This window comes from Rhincodon typus, chromosome 1 (assembly GCF_021869965.1).
Source record: "Rhincodon typus isolate 14 chromosome 1, sRhiTyp1.1, whole genome shotgun sequence".
NCBI lineage: Eukaryota > Metazoa > Chordata > Chondrichthyes > Orectolobiformes > Rhincodontidae > Rhincodon > Rhincodon typus.
In genome coordinates this window covers 127,589,984-127,609,333 of record NC_063332.1, presented here as the reverse complement: position 1 = coordinate 127,609,333, position 19,350 = coordinate 127,589,984, and the positions used below count along the sequence as shown (strand labels likewise).

The following is a 19,350-nucleotide window of genomic DNA, read 5'->3' as shown; positions in this document are numbered from 1 at the left end:
GCATAATGGCTTCTTCCATAATATTTTTCTGTTACTGTGCTTCACTTTCAGCTCTTACAACCACTTACCTCCAGTTCCATAAGCCTGATTACCAATGCTACCATATACAGAGTCCTACCTTCTTGAATGAACAGTAACAAGCTTTATTGAAAATTACTATATACAGAAGATGGTAAGATGGGCCATCTTATCTCGAGTCCCACAGATCCAGGCTCTAGGTACATGTGATCTGGCATCACTGACATTGCTCCTTTTGCACATGCTCAGTAGCTATTCTCAGTGCAAAGGTACAAATCCCTTACCTCTACACTCATCCTCTCTGGAGATCTTTTCCATCCTCCAGGGTCCCCAAACACTCCTTGCAGCTTTAAAAAAAGGCTTCTTTATTGGGTTATCAATTCACTGTACTATATTGGTTTTATAAGATGTGGTCTCCTCTACATTGGGAAGATTAAACACAGATGGTAAGATTGTTCTGGTGGACACCCTGGTTTAGTCTTCAATCATGAGCCAGAGCTTCTGGCAAACGAGTGCAGCTGAAGACTGAAGTCTCTGGAGTTTGGACAGTGGAAGTTAGGGGAGTGGGAAAAGTGGCGTTTGGTTGTTTGCATTTGTCCTTTCAGCTATCTTGCCTTGTAGGAATTAGTTCTTGCTCCACTACAGGGAAGACAGCTGGCAGATAGCAGCAGTCCTGCAACATTGCGTGAACATGCCAGTGTGACACCATGAACAAGTGATGGGTGAGAGTATTTCTCTTTTACCTTTTCAGACTTGCTTTCAGATTAAAGATTCAGAGCCCTTGCAATAAGCTTATACAAGCATAATTTATTTTATAAAATAAACAGAAGGAACTAAAGAGCTAAATGGAGGTCATGACAGCAGAGAACATACTCGTACTATGCTCTTTGTGTGCTACATGGCAAATTATAGAAGCTTCAGTTGTTCCCGGTGACCATGCCCCCAGGAAGTGTCCAGCTGGCTAATAGGATTTCAGAGCTGGAGCTGCAGGTGAATTCACCATGGAGCATTCCCAATACAGAGTATGTCATGAATAGCACGTTTAGTGGGGCATTGGTGAATATCAGGGCCAGAGTAGAGGAAGGCAGGTAATGTAGGAGTGCCCTGTGGTCATCCCATTTTTTAAGGATATACCATTTTGGATAGTCTTGGGAGACATTAGTATGCAGGAGAAAACAGTGGGAGCCAACTTCATTGCACCATGGGTGATCCGCTGCGCAAGAGGCAATGAAGAATGGCAGGACTACAGTGGTGGGGTAGTCAATTATTACGGCAACAGATAGGTGTTTCAGCAGTTATAAAACAAGCTAGAGCAGGGCATGTTGTCTCCCTGGTGCCAGGGTCAGGGTGTCACTGAATGGCTAACAGGGCATCCTGAAGTGGGAAGGGCAAACAGACAGACTGTGGTACATAGGTAGAAAGAGAGATAAGGTTCTGCAAGCAAACTTTAGGGGACTAAGAAGTAGATCAAAAAACAGGACCACAAAGGTAGGAATTCTGGATTGATTTTGGTACCATTCTAGAGAAGTAACTTGGCAGGAGGGTGCGATTCGGACAGAAGGTTCAGCAGGAGGAGATGCACAGCCAAATTAGAAAAGACAGTGAGTGAGTCAGGCAGGCATAGGAAGTACAGGCCAGTTAAGGCAAAAGGAAATTTGGCAAGAAGGACATTTAGCCCCAGCTGTTGAGTGAGGCATGCAAAGAAATAGCAGGAGCACTAGCAATAATTTTCAATTCCTCTCTGACCACTGTAGAGGTGCCACAGGGCTGGAGGACAGCCATGTGGTACTGTTATTCAAGATGGGAAGAAAGGATAAACCAGGCAACTACAGGTAGTTCTGGGGAAACTATTGGCAGCAACTGAGCTCCAAGAGTCTAACAGCAGGAACATTATACTTGAACTGTATAAAACATTCATTAGGTCACAGCCAGAGTATTATTTCAAGTTCTCAAAACCATATTATAGGACGGATTGCACGAAAGAAGGTGCAAAGGAGATTTACCAGCACGTTGCAAGTTTTAGTTATGAAGAGAGATTGGATAACAAGGGATGTTTTCCTTGCAGCAGAGCCAAGACAGAGGGGTAACATGATTAATGATGTTAAAAACGAGGGGCATCAGGTAGGTGAAGAGACCTTTCTCCTCAGTGGAGAGATCAATGACCAGGAAGCATAGATTTAAGAAGGGGAGGAGATTTGAAGGGATGTGAGGAAAAGAGGGTGATGGGAATCAAACTCTCTGTCTGAAAGGATGGTAGAGGCAGAAACCCTTAACACTTAAGTAGTATTTAGATATGATCTTGCAATGCCGAGGCACACAAGGCAATGGGCAAAGTGCTGGAAAGTGAGATTAGAATATTTAGGTGTTTTTGAACCATGCAGACTTGATGGGCTGAAAGGTCTTATGCTATGCCATAGACCTCCAACTCTTTCAGCCATCTACCACTTTAATTCTCCATCTCACACTCACGTTGATATCTCTTGTCCTTACCTTTTTGATAGCTTGTTTGAAGCTCAATACAAGCTTGGGAAACAGCACTTTCTCTGTCTACTAGGTACTCTGTAGCCCACTAGCCTTAACAGAGAGGTTAATAACCTCAGACTTTAACCAAGGTTCCCATTTTCTCTTGAAAAAATTGGTGTAGATGTAAGCTGTAATTAGTCTAAGGCTCACCGATGGATTCAGAGTCATTGGCGTGGTCCAAACAACCATCTGAGTTACCTGTTTTTGTTCTCCTTTCATAAATGTTCAACTAAAGACTGCTGCAAACTATCTGTTTAACTCCTCTGTCATTCCCTTGATCCCTGAAACGGTCTCCCCAGGCTTATTTGCTAAGATTCACTTCGACCACTCATATTTAAAGAAGCTCTTATTGTCACCTTTTATATTCCTCGCTAATTGCCCTTTAGTTTTTCTCGCCTTTATCACCTTTTCAGTCATTCATTGCTGGATTCAGAATTTATCCCAGTCTTTGGGGCCATCACTGACTTTTGTCTCTTTATATGCGATTCCTTTCAACTTAATACTCCCCTTAATTTCCCTGGTTAGCCATGGTTGGTTTATCCCTCTCAGTCTTTCCTCCATACTGGGATATATTTTTGCTGAGACTCGTGATTTACCTCCTTAACTGCCTGCCACTTCTTGTTTATCGTATTTCCAACTAATTTACTCACCAAATCCATTTTAGTTGACTCTCTTCATTTCAGTCCAATTCCCATTAAGTTAAACGCATTTGTTTCTGACCCAAGTTTCTTCCTCAAACTAAATAGTAAATTCTGTCACATGCACAACTTCCTCAGGGATCTTTTGAGGTCATTTATCAGACAGGTGCCTCATCACCCATTACCAGGTTTATGATAGCCTGTTCCCCAGTTGGCTCCATGATATATTGCTCCAAGAAACTCTCCAATGCACTCCATGAATTCTTTGCTACCCTCTCCAACTTGGTTAGCCCAATCAACATTAAAATTAAAGTCACCCACAATTATTGCTCTATCTTTTTACATGCTTCATTATTTGTTGATCTTTTTCTTTATCCACTTGTGGGACATGGATGTTGCTGGCTGGCAAGGATTTTTATTGCCCGTCACCGGCTGTGGTTCAAGAAGGCAGCTAAGTGCTGTAGATTAGCGTACAATGCCCTAGATGATGCTAAGCTTCTCAGTGTTGTTCGAGCTGCATTTATCCAGGCATAGTATTCATAGCCCAATGTATTTTAATGGCAAATCTAGTTGAGTTTCTGGTCCATGTTAATCCACAGAATGTGGATAATGGGGGATCCATTGATGGTAATACCGTTGAATGACAAAGAGTGGTGATTAGTTTGTTTCCTTTTGGAGGTGGTCATTGCCTGGCATTTCTGTTCTGTACATGTTATTTGCCATGTGTCAGCCCAAACCTGAATATTATCCAGGTTTTGCTGCATTTGAACTCAGACTGCTTCAGTATCTGAGAAGTTGCAAATTATGAACATTGCGAAATCAGCAACCATCCCCACTTCTGACCTGATGTTGGAGGGAAGGTCATTGAAGTAGCAGAAGATGGTTGGTCCTAGGACACTACCCTGAAGAATTCCTACAGATGTGTCATGGAGCTGAGATGACTGACCTCCAACAAGCACAACCATCCTATGTACCAGGTACAACTCCAACAGAGAGTCTGTCCCGATTCACATTTCTACCCTTTCCTTCATGAGGCTACTGTTCAAGAAACAACACACTATTCCTGTCACTACTTTCTTTCCCTTGCTTTATTTTAAAACCTCCACCCAAATGGACTCCAAGCCTCGATTCTCTCTCTCCAACTATCTTCATTTCATCTTTGTTATTAACAGTGCTATCCAACCACCTTTTCTTCCCTCCTGTCTTTCCAAAAGTAAAGTATCTCAATGTGAAGTTCCCAGTTCCGATCTCCTTATAACCATGTCTCCATAATGGCTGCAACATTAGATCCTTTTACCTTGATTTGCACTGTCAGTTCTTCTAACTTATTCTGAAAGTTTTGTGCATTAAGATAACAAGCCTTTAGACCTGCCTTTTTGCCATCAGGTACTTGGATGAGCACTTGACATGACTACAGATCAAATTCAGGCAAGTACAACTAACAAAGATTTAGATAAGAGATAGTAGGAACTACAGATGCTGGAGAATCTGAGATAACAAGGTGTAGAGCTGGATGAACACAGCAGGCCAAGCAGCATCATAGGAGCAGGAAGGCTGATGTTTCGGACCTAGACCCTTCATCAGAAATGGGGGAGGGGAAGGGGGTTCTGAAATAAATAGGGAGAGAGGGGGAGGCGGATAGAAGATGGATAGAGGAGAAGATAGGTGGAGAAGAGAAGTTACCCTCCTCCCTCCGGTGCGAAGCCTCTTCTAAGGATGCCTAGCCTGAAGAAGTTACCCTCCTCCCTCCAGACTGCCTCTTTGTAGGTTACGTGGAACAATCCCTCTTCCGTACCTACACTGGCCCTAAACCCCACCTCTTCCTCTGTTACATTGATGACTGTATCGGCACCACCTCGTGCTCCCACGAGGAGCTCGAACAGTTCATCCACTTCACCAACACCTTCCACCCCAACCTTAAGTTCACCTGGACCATCTCTAATACCTCTGTCTCCATCTCGGGCAACCACCTAGAAACCGATATCCATTTCAAGCCTACCGACTCCCACAGCTACCTAGAATACACCTCCTCCCACCCACCTTCCTGCAAAAATGCCATCCCCTACTCCCAATTCCTTCGCCTCCGCCGCATCTGCTTCCAGGATGAGGCATTCCACTCCCATACATCTCAGATGTCCTCGTTTTTCAAGGACCGCAACTTCCCCCCCTCAGTGGTCCAGAATGCCCTCCACAGTGTCTCCCGCATTTCCCGCAACTCATCCCTCACACCCTGTCCCCGTAATAACAACCAAAAAAGAATCCCCCTCATCCTCATGTACCACCCAACCAACCTCCAGATCCAACGCATCATCCTCCGGCTCTTCCGCCATCTGCAATCCGACCCCACCACCAAAGACATTTTTCCCTCCCCACCCTTATCTACTTTCCGGAGGGACCACTCTCTCCATGACTCCCTTGTCCGCTCCACACTCCCCTCCAGCCCCACCACACCTGGCACTTTTCCCTGCAACTGCAGGAAGTGCTACACCTGCCCCCACAGCTCCTCCCTCACCCCCATCCCAGGCCCCAAGAAGACTTTCCACATCAAGCAGATGTTCACCTGCACATCTGCCAATGTGGTATACTGCATCCGCTGTTCCCGTTGTGGCCTCCTCTACATCGGGGAAACCAAGCGGAGGCTCGGGGACCGCTTTGCAGAACACTACACTCGGTTCGCAATAAACAACTGCACCTCCCAGTCGCGAACCATTTCAACTCCCCCTCCCATTCCTCAGACGAAATGTCCATCCTGGGCCTCCTGCAGTGCCACAATGATGCCACCCGAAGGTTGCAGGAACAGCAACTCATATTCCGCTTGGGAACCTTGCAGCCCAATGGTATCAATGTGGATTTCACAAGCTTCAAAATCTCCCCTCCCCCTACCGCATCCCAAAACCAGCCCAGCTCGTCCCCGCCTCCCTAACCTGTTCTTCCTCCCACCTATCCCCTCCTCCCACCTCAAGCCCCACTCCCATCTCCTACCTACTAAACTCATCCCGCCCCCTTGACCTGTCCGTCCTCCCTGGACTGATCTATCTCCTCCCTAACTCCCCACCTACACTCACCTTTACTGGCTCCATCCCCGCCTCTTTGACCTGTCTGTTTCTTCTCCACCTATCTTCTCCTCTATCCATCTTCTATCCGCCTCCCCCTCTCTCCCTATTTATTTCAGAACCCCCTTCTCCTCCCCCATTTCTGACGAAGGGTCTAGGCCCAAAACGTCAGCCTTCCTGCTCCTATGAAGCTGCTTGGCCTGCTGTGTTCATCCAGCTCTACACCTTATTAAAGATTTAGACAAGTTATTTTTGATGCAGACTCAATGGGCCTCTTGCACACTGTATAATTGTGTGAATTTTTAATCAACTTAAATTTTATTTGTACTGTGGCCTTATTTGCCTCGTCCTTGATTACCTGTCTTCTTTTTGCATTTTACTGCCTTTCTTTTATAAATGTCCTTGTTTCTCTTTCCCTTGTCACTCTGCTGAGGTTCCCGTCCATTCTAGTTTTAACTCACTCCAACCACATTAGCAAATATGCACCCTAGGACATCAGCCCTGCTCCTGCCTGGATGTAACCCATCCAGTTTGTACTGGACCTACCTCCACCAGAACCAGTTGCAATATCCCAGGAATCTGAAACCCTCACCCCACATCTTGCACAATCCTTCCAGCCACACAGTCAACTGATAGCCTATTTCAACTGATGAGCACATGGGAATTGGCACTAATCCTGAGATCACTACCTTTGAGATCCTACTTTTCAACTGACTTCTAACTCTCTATGCCTAGTTTTTAGGACCAGTTTTTTTTTTAATAAACCTATTGTCATTGGTATCAACAAGTACCATGACCACTGGCTGTTCACCCTCTCCCTCCAGAATGTCCTTGACCCCAGCACCAGAGCAGCAACATATCGTCCTGGAGTCTTGTTTGCAGCTGCAGAAACATCTAGCTATTATCCTTACAATTGAAAAGCAAGACTATTGCATTCCCACACTTTCTCCCCCTCTCCTGTGCAGCAAAGCTAGTCGTTGTGTAAAGAATTTGGATGTCTCTGGTTTCCCCTGGGAGACCATTTCCCCTCCCCTGCAGTATCCAAAGTAGTATTCTGTTTTGCAAAGGAATGGGCGTGAGGGTTCCTGCACTGTCCTCTTCATCCTCTTACTCTATCTGGTTGGTGCCCAAATCTTTCTCACTGTGGAGTCTTAGCCTGTGGTATTACCACTTCTACTATTCTGTATATGTTATCCACAATACTTCCAGCTTCACAGATGCTCCAGCCACCACTCCCGCTCTCAAAGACAGGTTCCAAGAGCTGCAGTTGGAGATACTTCCTGCACACATGCTGGCACAGTTACGTCAGGAGAAAAGTTTAGTTTGTGCAACTTCTAGACCAGGAGTTAGAAATTTGCTGATTATTTAAAGCTGAGAAAGTCTAAGCTCTCAGTATTGAGAGTATTCATGTCACTGGACTTCACAATTCACAGGAGAGAACTGAGAAGAATCTAAATTGAACTTAAAGATTTGATATTGAGGAATAATCTATGGATTTGAATCACTGTAGAGTGTTGGAGTTAGAAAATAGACTGCTACATTTTTAAGACTTTTATCTAAATGTGTGCTATGCCTCAAACCTTTCTTTCCCCCCTGTTTTTGCCTGTGTATAACAAATTTTTGTTCTGTTGTAAACTTTATAGTCTTATTCAGTAAATGTGTATCACTAAGTAAAAACATGATCGATCAGGCCAGATTTCAATTCTGGGATCTGACCTGTCTAATAATACTATCAGGTGGGATCATAATACTAAAAATAAACAGATTCTCAAACAGGTGTACTTTCTCAATCACCAAAGAAATAGCTGAGAGAAGATTATTTTACTGCTACTTTTGCCAATATCATCTTCAGCTGGCATTTACATTCAGTCTCAACAACGCTAAAGGTCTCAACCAAAAACAGTTGGATCTTAATGATTTATTGGCTAACAAATTTAGGAAATAAAAGAATCATCCTGCTGGGGAAAAAAAGCATTTCAATATTACAGCAATGTTAATTTATTTTGACACAGTTAACACTTGTACTTCTGAATGTCTGTTCATACAAAAAAAGTGATTTGATAAACACCAGAAAAACTAGTACTTTTTAGGACAGGGGACATTGAATATCCACCTAAATCAGTAAAAGCATTTCATAAAATTGCAGCACTTTTCACCACCAGATCATAACTAAATATGAATCAAATTCTGTTGGTGTCATTAATGGAGTTAATGGTAGCATAACATCTCATATAGCACTTGGTCTATTTAAAAACTGATTGCATTAATTGGAAGAAAATATAAACAATTTCTGAAATTGTAGACTCTTAAAAAAAATACAAAATCTTCCCTGATAGCTATTCTTTGCACTTAAATGAACAAATTGCTTGCACTGTGGCCAGCGGCTTGCCATTCTTTCAGAAAAGCTTTTAATGAGGCCAAAGATCAGCCATGATCTTATTGAATGGTCAGTAGATTAGAAGCGCTTCATAGACCACTTGTTCACTTTTTTTCATTTCTATGCTTAAAAAAAAGCCATCAGTGGAGGTCAAATAAATGAGAAAACTGAATGACTTTTTTGGTCAAAGTGAATCAGTGCCTAGATATTCATGCCTTCACAACATAAAAGTCCCATATGCTTCTAGCTACATACCCTCTGACTCACTGACCAGCATTTCAAAATATGTATTGCACACACAAAGAATTACTTACATTCTAAATACAATGCTATGTCAGGTTATGGTGGCAGGTTTTCAATAATGTATATTAGAAAATTGTGATGCACAAAGACATTAATCAACTGATTGAACAAATGTAACCCAAGGTTCTGTTTACATCAAGACGCTAAAGGAGGAATAAGCCATGACTAAAAGATGCAACTAGATTCAAACTGTTAAGGGTCATTATATAAGTTATTGGAACTGTTATAATTCTTTTTGAACAAAATCTGAATACTTTACTAAAAGCTAAAAGTGAGGTAGAGAATGCAGCTCTAAAAACATAGTTGCATATGTTTACAACAAAACCAGATTAAACAAGAATTGCAGGCTAGATTCTGAAATGGTAATGTTGACTTCAAGAATGGTACCTTGCAAACACTAATGATTGTATTCTTCGTACTACTTCTATGGTTAAACCATCGTAAAGAAGAATTTTAAAAATATATATATACACATAAAATTAAAGACTTTTTCAACAAAGCTTTGTGTTAACAATATGCAGATCACTGGGGTGAAAGATTATCTAGAGTATGCAGGAACATAGACTTGAGGTTAGAAATCAGACCAGCCATAATCTTAATGATTGATACAGCAGGCTCAAAGGACTGAATGGCCTACTCTTGTTTCTTTTCAATTGTGGGGGATTGAAAAATGCTCTAGATGTGCAATAAAACTGCATCTACCTGTATAACTGATATAAATGTTAAATATAAACTGCTCATTATTTGGTCACATAACTTATAAAGGTAGAAGAAATCAATGCTGAGAAAAACTCTAATTTTCACTTTTGAGTACATACCGTGGTGTTCTTCCAGAAAGGGGTTTGCGGGTAGCTCTGAAGATGACATAACTGGTTACAACAGAGAACATTCCCCATGTGGAGAGAAAGCGCCACCAATAAAGTTTTACTGTGAAATATAAAGGAACAAGCCACATCTGCAGCAAGGTGACCAGCTGTCAAAGAAAATGCACAAGTCCTTTATGAACATTTATTAAACACGGTTAGTATATCCAGTTTGCTTTCATAGCTTGACCAAGTTTTACCCTGGCATGAATTTGTTGTAAAACCATGTGATAATTAGAATTTGCACCTCGTGATGAAGATAATCAGGAATTTCAAGTCTTAAACAATAAAATTACTTAAAAATCTACTAATCAAATCTCAATAACCACATGGACGGCTTGCTGGTATAATGTACTACTACATTACAACTACAGTTTAAAAATGTTCCTTACTTGGCTCATTGATTAATGTAGATAGTAAATCATCAAATTTTATTGAAATACTAAAAGTATTTCTACATTATACAGCAATGCTGATATTTTTGTAATGTAAATATGTTTGTACTTTGGTTTGGATAAAAAAAGTTATTTAATGAACAGAAAAACTAATTTTTGGACATTGGCTTTTGTGTTCATCTTAATCAGCAAAAGCATTTAGTAGATTGTAGTCAATCAGTTTAGAGCAATATATGAATCAAATGGTGATGTAGTCTAGTGAATTAATTGTAGCCTCACAACTCTAATGTAGGAATTGATCTATTTCCAAAAAAACCTTAATTGGAAGAATAAATAAACAACTTCTGAAATTAAAAGCACTTACACTATTTTGATCAAGATATAGAGATTCTTATTCAGGAAACTTTCAAAATTCCCACGATTGTTTCACTGGGGAAGTGAATTAGGCTATCAATGTATTTCAACTGCATGATGGAATACATTAACTTATTCAATGCTCTAGAATTCAGAAAAAGTGTTAATATGTATTTCTAGAACAATTAATGTGTTATGGATATGCTATCCGCTGGACTGTGCAAAATTCAGTAGTCAATCGATAAAACAAGACAGTTGTGCATCTGTGCTTAATAGTACCAGTGCTGCTACAGTCAACATCTGGATATAGAAAAACACATCGTCTACTTTATTGTTTAATGGCACCATTACCATCTGGATTATATTAGCACAAATTTTACTTATCCATACATCATATCCCATGGAATTTCCTGACAAATCAGACTATTGCCCAAAGGCTAAATGTTTTTCTCATTAAAAGGCTTAAATGAGCTAACCAGGACCTGGACCTCAAACAAATCCTAATGTGGGGGTCTAAATAATTAGAAGGCAGCAGGACATTTAATTTATCACTACTGATTTTTAGTCTGGCTTGTCTTGCAAATGAAGTTCATAAAGTTGACTGAATTTACAGTTTGGCTAGTGTACAGAGTTGCAATTCACATTTTTAATTGCTTTACGTTAAGTTTATAAATATTCATTGTGGTGAATGATTGGTAAGCCAATGGTTAAGGAGGAGAAAATTAGTTTTCTTTTCTACCATTGACAGCTCATTCTGCATCAACCCACACAAACTTATCAAGCAGGGATAATCAAAACACCACATATAAAAACGTTTTCAGATTTTTCTGCCACTTAATTTTTGTTTAAACAGAGTTCACAATTTTAAAAACAAATCAAGGAACACTCAAATGTTTGTTTTACAATTACAATGCCCAAGAGTGAAGTCTGCAATATGCCAGGTTACATTTTGCCATGGGCCACACAATTTTATTACTGTACCGCTTTGCAATAATTCTTATGTTAAATGGCAGCAATTATTATGATCCAGAAAGGTTTGAGAATAAGATGGCATTCTCTCCCAATTTCCTTTCCAATAAGCAAGCCTGTTCCTTTCATTACCATTATTTCAAAACAAGATTGAGAATTGCTTTTTGCAAATGTTAATTGAAATTACTTGTTAAAACAAAAGGTGTTTTAAAAATGGACAATGCATGTGATTGTGAAAAGCAATGCTGTATCAGCAGATACTGCATCATAACAACTAAAATCAACTATCCATTAACTTCATGATAGCAACAAACATTAGATCTGTTACACTAACTGAAATCCGAGTACCAAACTGCATTCAAATAAAGATCCTTGTTTCACACTATTATGATTACAGGTTTGTCTGCATCACAGCTGCACAAACCTAATCAAAATTCCCAGAATATGAACAAGCTGTTCTTATTAAAACCATTAGTAACAATGAAACATAAAGATCCAATTCAGATCAAGTCATCTGTTAAGTTCAAACTTAGTTTGGGAGCAGGTACATTTTCCTAACTTGTCTACAGCCACCTGACATCTGTAGGCAGACTTGAACAGGATCAGTGTTAAAATTTCTTGTTACCAGATTATTGTTTTTAGATATTTGTACTTGCAATTAAAAAGCAACAAAGAAGAAAGATAGAAGAAACTTTTGGTGAATGTTTAGTTTGCACAGAAATATGACCTATTAAAAACAAAAATCAGTGCATACGTGGTCATATCTGCCTTACACATTGTTGCAGGAAATGTACAAATTTATTTTTAAACCTTCACACAACTCTGGTTTGTGTAGAATTAACAGCGTGTATTGGCATAACTCATTAAAAATGATTAACTCAAGAAGAATTAAGCACATTTAGTAATTTTTGGTCATAAGTCACAGGGTAATTTGCTGTTCCTTTTGATTGTACATGTTAAAATGTTGACTAAGAGGAGAACAAACTGAAATTAAAAATACCCAATGATCTTACAAGCTTTATTTAAATCAAGTAGCTAGAACTGTTAAGATAATATTGTTTATTTACACAGACTTATATTTTGTTTTAACTTTTAGTGAAGATGACAAAGCTGGGTATCATTACACAACATTTATCAATTCTAGGTCAGGTGGAGCACAGGACAAAGCTCTGGCTAAACAAATCTGCCTCACCCCAAATTTTGTATGGTACCTTCTGCTGGTCTGAGCAACAAGACTGCTAAAAACTGGGCGAAACAATTGGTTTACGCTTGTGTATAAACAGTTTTAAAATTTGAAGCCATAAGGTTGAAAATAAAACTCACATTATATGATCTACAATGATGTTGCTTCCACTGGACTAGCACAATCTGAGCTATTACGAGGGTGGCAATAAGAATAAGCACCATTTCTGCATGCATAGCTTCATGTCCACGGTGTTTTGCATGTACCTTGGCATTATGCAGTCTACAAATGAAGGTTGCAAAAAATGTTGATATTGAATCGCATATTCCTTAAGAAAAATAGCTGAACATTTGAAATTAATTCGGTAATATTTCACAGAAGGCCTCAGACTACAAAAAAATTGATTTACTGTGATTTCTACAAAATTTTCATATTTACCTCAAAACTGCCCATAAAATTATTCATGTTTATTCCCAATGCAGCCTCTCCTACACACTTTTCTTGAACAATATCTTTCCAATGATTGCTAAAAAAATTCTACCAACATTACTGCAATGCTTTCCGTATAAAAAAGATGATCTTTCACTACATAAAGCAGAGTGTATCCAATTGGTTACCTGACACCAACAAAAACAGAAATAATTCCTAATGATTATTTACAATACCTGGATTAATGTCTCTATTTTCAGCAGGATAACTTTCCTCAAGTAAACTTAAAACTTCCAAGAATTTAAAAAACCTGAAAACAAAAGAATTTGTCTCGCAATCTTATTATTTGACAGTACTGGAACTTTTACTAACTTCTTACTTGGTGTTCAAGATGAGGAATTCTAACTGGGAATTAATTCTTTTGTTTTTGTACTAAGAGTGAGCATCAAGCTCTCACACATTGAGTATAGTACATACTAGGTATAATACGTTTCCTCTATTGTAGCTCAACAATGTCCATTAACACTAGCCTCATAGGAAAACTGTTCCAATTTCTCACTTTAGCTAACTGTTCACAGTACTGTGGTTCTGTACTTCACCAACTTTTATGACACTTGCTCAATATGGCCAAACACTATTTTACCTCTAACATTTTCTAACAGCAAGATACAATAATAACAACTTACTATTACATAACTTTAACAGAGTAAAAGACCCCAAGGCATTTCACAGGGATGTTACCAAACAAAATCTGACCTTAAGTGACTTAGAATCATAAAACTCAACAAATAGTAAGGCAAATGATCAAAAATTTGATTCGTATGTTATATTAAGAGTCACAGATAGATGTGGAGAGAGGACAGCAGTTTAGGTATGGAGCCTTAGAGCCTCAGCAGCTGAAGGCATGGACACCAGTCATCGAGCAATTAAAATCATAATATGCAAGAAGCCAGAATTGGAGGGTAGCAGATATCAAAGAAAATTCAGAGGCTGCACAAGATTAGAGACCTGAAGGGACAGTATGAAGTGATCCGAAAACAAAAATAAGAACATCAAAAATCAAGGAATTTTGAGTCAATGTAGTTTAATTAATCCAGGGTGAAAGGTGGATAGGACTTGATGCAAGCTAGAAAATGGATAGCAGCAATTTAGAGGGTGGAAGATGGCAGGCCAGGCAGGTGAAAAATACAGAAATACAACGCAGCAATTGATAACTTGATGCCCATACAGAGCATAGGAAAGAATGAATTATTCTGAAAGTTTTATTTTTTTCAACATGATGCCACTGGCAAATTTAAACCTAACATAAATGTATCCTGTCGTCATTTTTGATTATATATTTCATAGAATTATAGAATCCCTACAGTGTGGAAACAGGCCATTTGGCGCAACAAGTCCACACCGATCCTCTGAAGAGCACTCCACCCAGACCCATGCCACTATCTTTTTCCCTTAACCCTACATTTTCCACGGCTAGTGTACCCACACATTCCTGAACAGTATGGCCAATCCACCAAACGTGCACATCTTTGGACTGAGAGGGAAAACCTGAGCACCCAGCGGAAACCCACACAGACATGGGGAAAATATGCAAACTCCGCACAGACAGTTGCCTGAGGGTGGAATTGAACCTGGGTCCCTGGCGCTGTGAGGCAGCAGTGCTAACTGCTGAGCCACCGTGCTGCCCTTGCAAATTTTTCCATAAGGGAGATGATAGGTGAGGAAACAGGTAATTGGATGACAATCGGCCTAGTGGAGTCAAATACGAAGACGGAGGCGGCAACTGAGCGAACGAGCAAGACAGCCCAACAGAAACGGTTTAGCAAGATGAAAAGAGAGCAAGCTGACTGACAAACCACTAAAACACTAATGAATCTTCCTGGCAAGAACATGCACCCAGACAAAAAAGAAACACTAAATTACTAGCATCATCTTTGAATAACAGAAGCACTGAAAATCAATACTGAATTTGTAAAAACATTTTCAAATCAAGAGTATCAGAATACCTTGGATTAGAAAAAAAACAAGGTTAGGGAAAGAACACTTTAAAAGCTTGAACTGGTCAAAAATTGATCACTGAGTCAGAATTATACAGCACTGAAACAGACCCTTTTTGTCCAACTTGTCTATGCTGACTGGAAATCCGAAACTGATCTATTCCCATTTGCCAGCCTTCGGCCCATATCCCTCTAAACCCTTCCTATTCATATACCTATCCAGATGTCTTTTAAATGTTGTAACTGTACCTATCTCCACCACTTCCTCTGGCAGCTCATTCCATACACGCACCACCCTCTGCATGAAAAAGTTACCCCTCAGGTCCTTTTTTAAATCATGCCCCTCTCACCTTAAACATATGCCCACTAGTTTTGGACTCCCCAACACTAGGAAAAAGATCTTGGGTATTCACCCTATCCATGCTCCTTATGGTTTTATAAACTTCTAGAAAATCACCCCTCAGCCTCTGACGTCCCAGGGGGAAAATAGCCCCAGCCTATTCAGCCTCTCCCGAAACCTCAATCCCTCTAACCCTGGCAACATCCTTGTAAATCCTTTCTGAACCCTTTTGAGTTTCACAGCACCTTTCCTGCAGCAGGGAGTCCAGAATTGAACACAGTATTCTGAAAGTGGCCTAACCAATGTCCTATACAGGCGCAACATGACATCCCAACTCCTACACTCAGTTCACTCACCGATAAAGGCAAACATGTCAAACACCTTTTTCACCACGCTATCTACCTGTGACTCCACTTTCAAAGAATATGCACCTGCACCACGAGGTGTTATTCAGCAACGCTCCCCAGGGTCTACAATTAACTGCGCAAGTCCTGCCCTAATTTGCCTTACCAAAATGCAACACCTCACATTTACCTAAATTAAACTCCATCTGCCACTCAACCCATTGGCCCAACTGATCAAGATCCCATTGTACTCAGATAACCTTCTTCACTGTCCACTGCACCAATTTTGGCATCATCTGCAAACTTACTAACCATACCTCTCATTCACATCCAAATCATTTATATAAATGCCAAAACCAGTGGACCCAGCACCAATCCTTGCAGCACACTACCGGTCACAGGCCTCCTGACTGAAAAACAAACCCCCACTAGCGTCCTGTCTCCTGTCTTCAAGCAAATTTTGTAGCCAATTGGCTAGCTCCTGCGGGATTCCACTTGATCTAATCTTGCTAACTAGTCTAGCGTGTGGAACCTTGTTGAACGCCTTGCTGAAGTCCATATAGATGCGTACTGCTCTTCTTTGTCACCTCTTTAAAAAAACTCAATCTAGTGAGATATGATTTCCCACTCAAAGCCATGTGACTATCCCTAATCAGTCCTTGCCTTTCCAAATGTAAGTCCTGACCCTCAGAATCCACTCCAACAACATAACCCACCATTGACATCAGGCTCACCTATCTATAGTTCCCTGGCTTTTCCTTGTCACCTTTCTTAAATAATGGCACCATAATAGCCAACCTCCAGTCTTCTGGCACCTCACCTGTGGCTGTTGATGATATAAATATCTCAGCAAGGAACCCAGCAATCTCTTCCCTGGCTTTCCATAAAGTTCTGGGATACTAAATAAAAACCAAAAGAACTACGGATGCTGTATATCAGGAACAAAAACAAAGTTGCTGAAAAAGCTCAGCAGGTCTGGCAGCATCTGTGAAGGAGAAAACAGAGTTAACGTTTCAGGTCCGGTGACCCTTCCTCTGTTTTCTCAAATTCTGCGATACACCTGATTAAGTCCTGGGGTTTTATCCACCTTCAAGCGTTTTAAGCTGTCCAGCAGCACCACCTCTGTAATATGGACATTTTTCAATATGTCACTATTTATTTCCCCAAGTTCTCTAGCTTCCATATCCTTCTCCACAGTAAATAGTGACGTGAAATACTTGTTTAGTATCTCACCCATCTCCTCTAGTTCCGCACAAAGACTTGTTGATCTTTAAGGTTCCTTATTCTCGCCCTAGTTACTCTTTTCCCTTGATGTATGTGTAGAATCTCATTGGATTTTCCTTAACCCTATTTGCCAAAGATATCTCTTGTCCCCTTTTTACCTTCCTGATTGCCTCCTTTTTCTTAACCAGAGCCTCAATTTTCCTAGTCATCCAGCATTCCTACACCTACCAGCCTTGTCCGTCACACTAATAGGAACAAGTTGTCTTTGAACTCTCATTATCTCATTTTTAAAGGTCTCCCACTTTCTAACTGTCCCTTTACCCACAATGCCCCTCCCGATCAATTTTTGAACGTTCTTGCCTAATACCATCAAAATTGCCCTTACTCCAAGTTAGAACTTTAGTTCTTAGATCGGGTCGATCTTCCATAACTATTTTAAAACTGGTAGAATTATGACCACTGGCCCCAAAGTGCACCCCCACTGACACCTCAGTCACTTGCCCTGCCTTATTTCCCAAGAGGTCAAGATTTGCTCCTTCTCTAGCAGGTACATCTACATACTGAATAAGAAAATTTTGTACACTCTTAAATTCCTCTCCATCCAAGCCCTTAGCACTATGGCAGTCCCAGTCTATGTTTGGAAAGTTAAAATTACCCTACCGTTACAACCCTATTATTCTTACGGATACCTGAAACATTTTTAAATATTTATTATAACTAGAAATTTTCACTTAGGTTTAACAACAGAATGCACACTAGGCAATGAAATGCCTTTGGTTTCAGCCTAATATTGCACTTGTGTATTATACTAAATTAGCTCCAATACAATAAAAAGCTCTTAACATTAAAATGTGTGGAAATTATGTATTAATCGCAGCACTGCTTACCTCCAATGGTCTTCATCTGAAGGAAATTTTAAAAGATCTATCTGTAAGCAAAAGAATTGGTAAGGTTGGTGCAATATTCAGTGAAGTCATGACAGAATTCACAGGTTCACAAAATATTGATCATCAGTGTATCTGGTGTACTTCAGTTATACATCTTATAAAGCTATTCAGGTAACAATGTGGAATTTTATATTTTAGCTTTTAATGCCAAGAGGATAACAAGAAACCAAATTTGTTATGCACACCAACAGGAACAGAAATTTGTATTCCAATCGGCAATTTGTGCAATACAAGCATTTGAACAATAGACGCCAGTGCAGTAATAAGACAGGGAATTAGATTGGACACCTAAAAGAGAAAATTATTAAATAGGTACAAACTCTTACCACTTTCAGGTTCAAATTGTTACATCAGGGGTTCCCCAAACTCTGGGTCACAACCCAAGATGGGTTTGCAAGTTGCCCATCCTCTCAAGCAGCAATGGTGACTGCAGAGGAGACTGCACATTCTCGAGGATCTGGTAAGGCCACTCTGGATCCACTGTACTGATGCTGCTGAAACACACAGGGTAGATGGCAAGCCCAAAGTACCCTTAAACATCATAGGCCACTTTCAGCAGTAGGTTCAGTACTTGGAGGCCATGAGAGGCCTCCTCCCTTCCCACCTTCAAGCACACCCCCAACTCACACCTACCTGCTGCTCATGGATGGAATCTCTCTCTCTCCCTCTCCTTCACTTAAACCCCTTTTCCCTCCCCTGCCTTTCCACCTTCCTCCACCCCTTCCTCTCCCACCCACTCTACATCTCCTCTGTCACCTGCGTGCATTCTCCCCTTCCCTCCACTTCCTCAGCGGTCAGAGCATTTAGTACAGGGTTGGTTGCCATGTTTCAGCTACACAAGACATTGATAAGGCCACATTTGGAGTACTGTGCACAATTCTGGTCACCCTGCTAAAGGATGTTATTAAATTGGAAACAGTGCAAGATTATTTACAAGGATGTTACTGAGACTGAAAGATTTGAGTATTTTTTTCCCCCTGGATTGTAGGAGGCTGAGTGAGTGAACTTATAGTCGTTTATAAAATCATGAGGGTTATGGATGAGGTGAATAGCCAAGGTCTTTTCCACAGGGTAGGGGAGTCCACAACTAGAGGGCATAGGTTTAAGGTGAGAGGGGACAGATTTAAAAAGGGACCTGAGGGATAACTTTTGCACACAGATGGTGGTGTGTATATGGAATAAGCTGCCAGAAGTGGTAGAATCATAGCTGTACACCACAGAAACAGACCCTTCAGCCCAACTCGTCCATAACTAGTAAGTTTCCCAAACTAAGCTAGAACCACTCGCCTGCATTTGGTCCATATCCCTCTAAACATTTCCTATTCATGTATCTATCCAAACGTCTTTTAAATGTTGTAACTACACCTGCATCTACTACTTCCTCTGACAGGTA

The 19,350-nt window shown here is 40.5% G+C and overlaps 1 protein-coding gene across 1 annotated transcript in view; it reads right to left on the bottom strand.

Moving 5' to 3' along the window:
* The window catches only part of rnf175 (ring finger protein 175), a 53,858-nt gene that overhangs the window by 33,857 nt on the left and 651 nt on the right, over positions 1-19,350 (bottom strand). The window contains exons 2-4 of the mRNA XM_020512240.2: positions 17,898-17,938; positions 12,817-12,958; positions 9,731-9,885 (exon numbers count right to left, since the gene is read on the bottom strand). Of these exons, the coding sequence (XP_020367829.1) occupies positions 9,731-9,885; positions 12,817-12,958; positions 17,898-17,938 (338 nt within the window). The remainder of the gene's footprint in view (positions 1-9,730; positions 9,886-12,816; positions 12,959-17,897; positions 17,939-19,350) is intronic.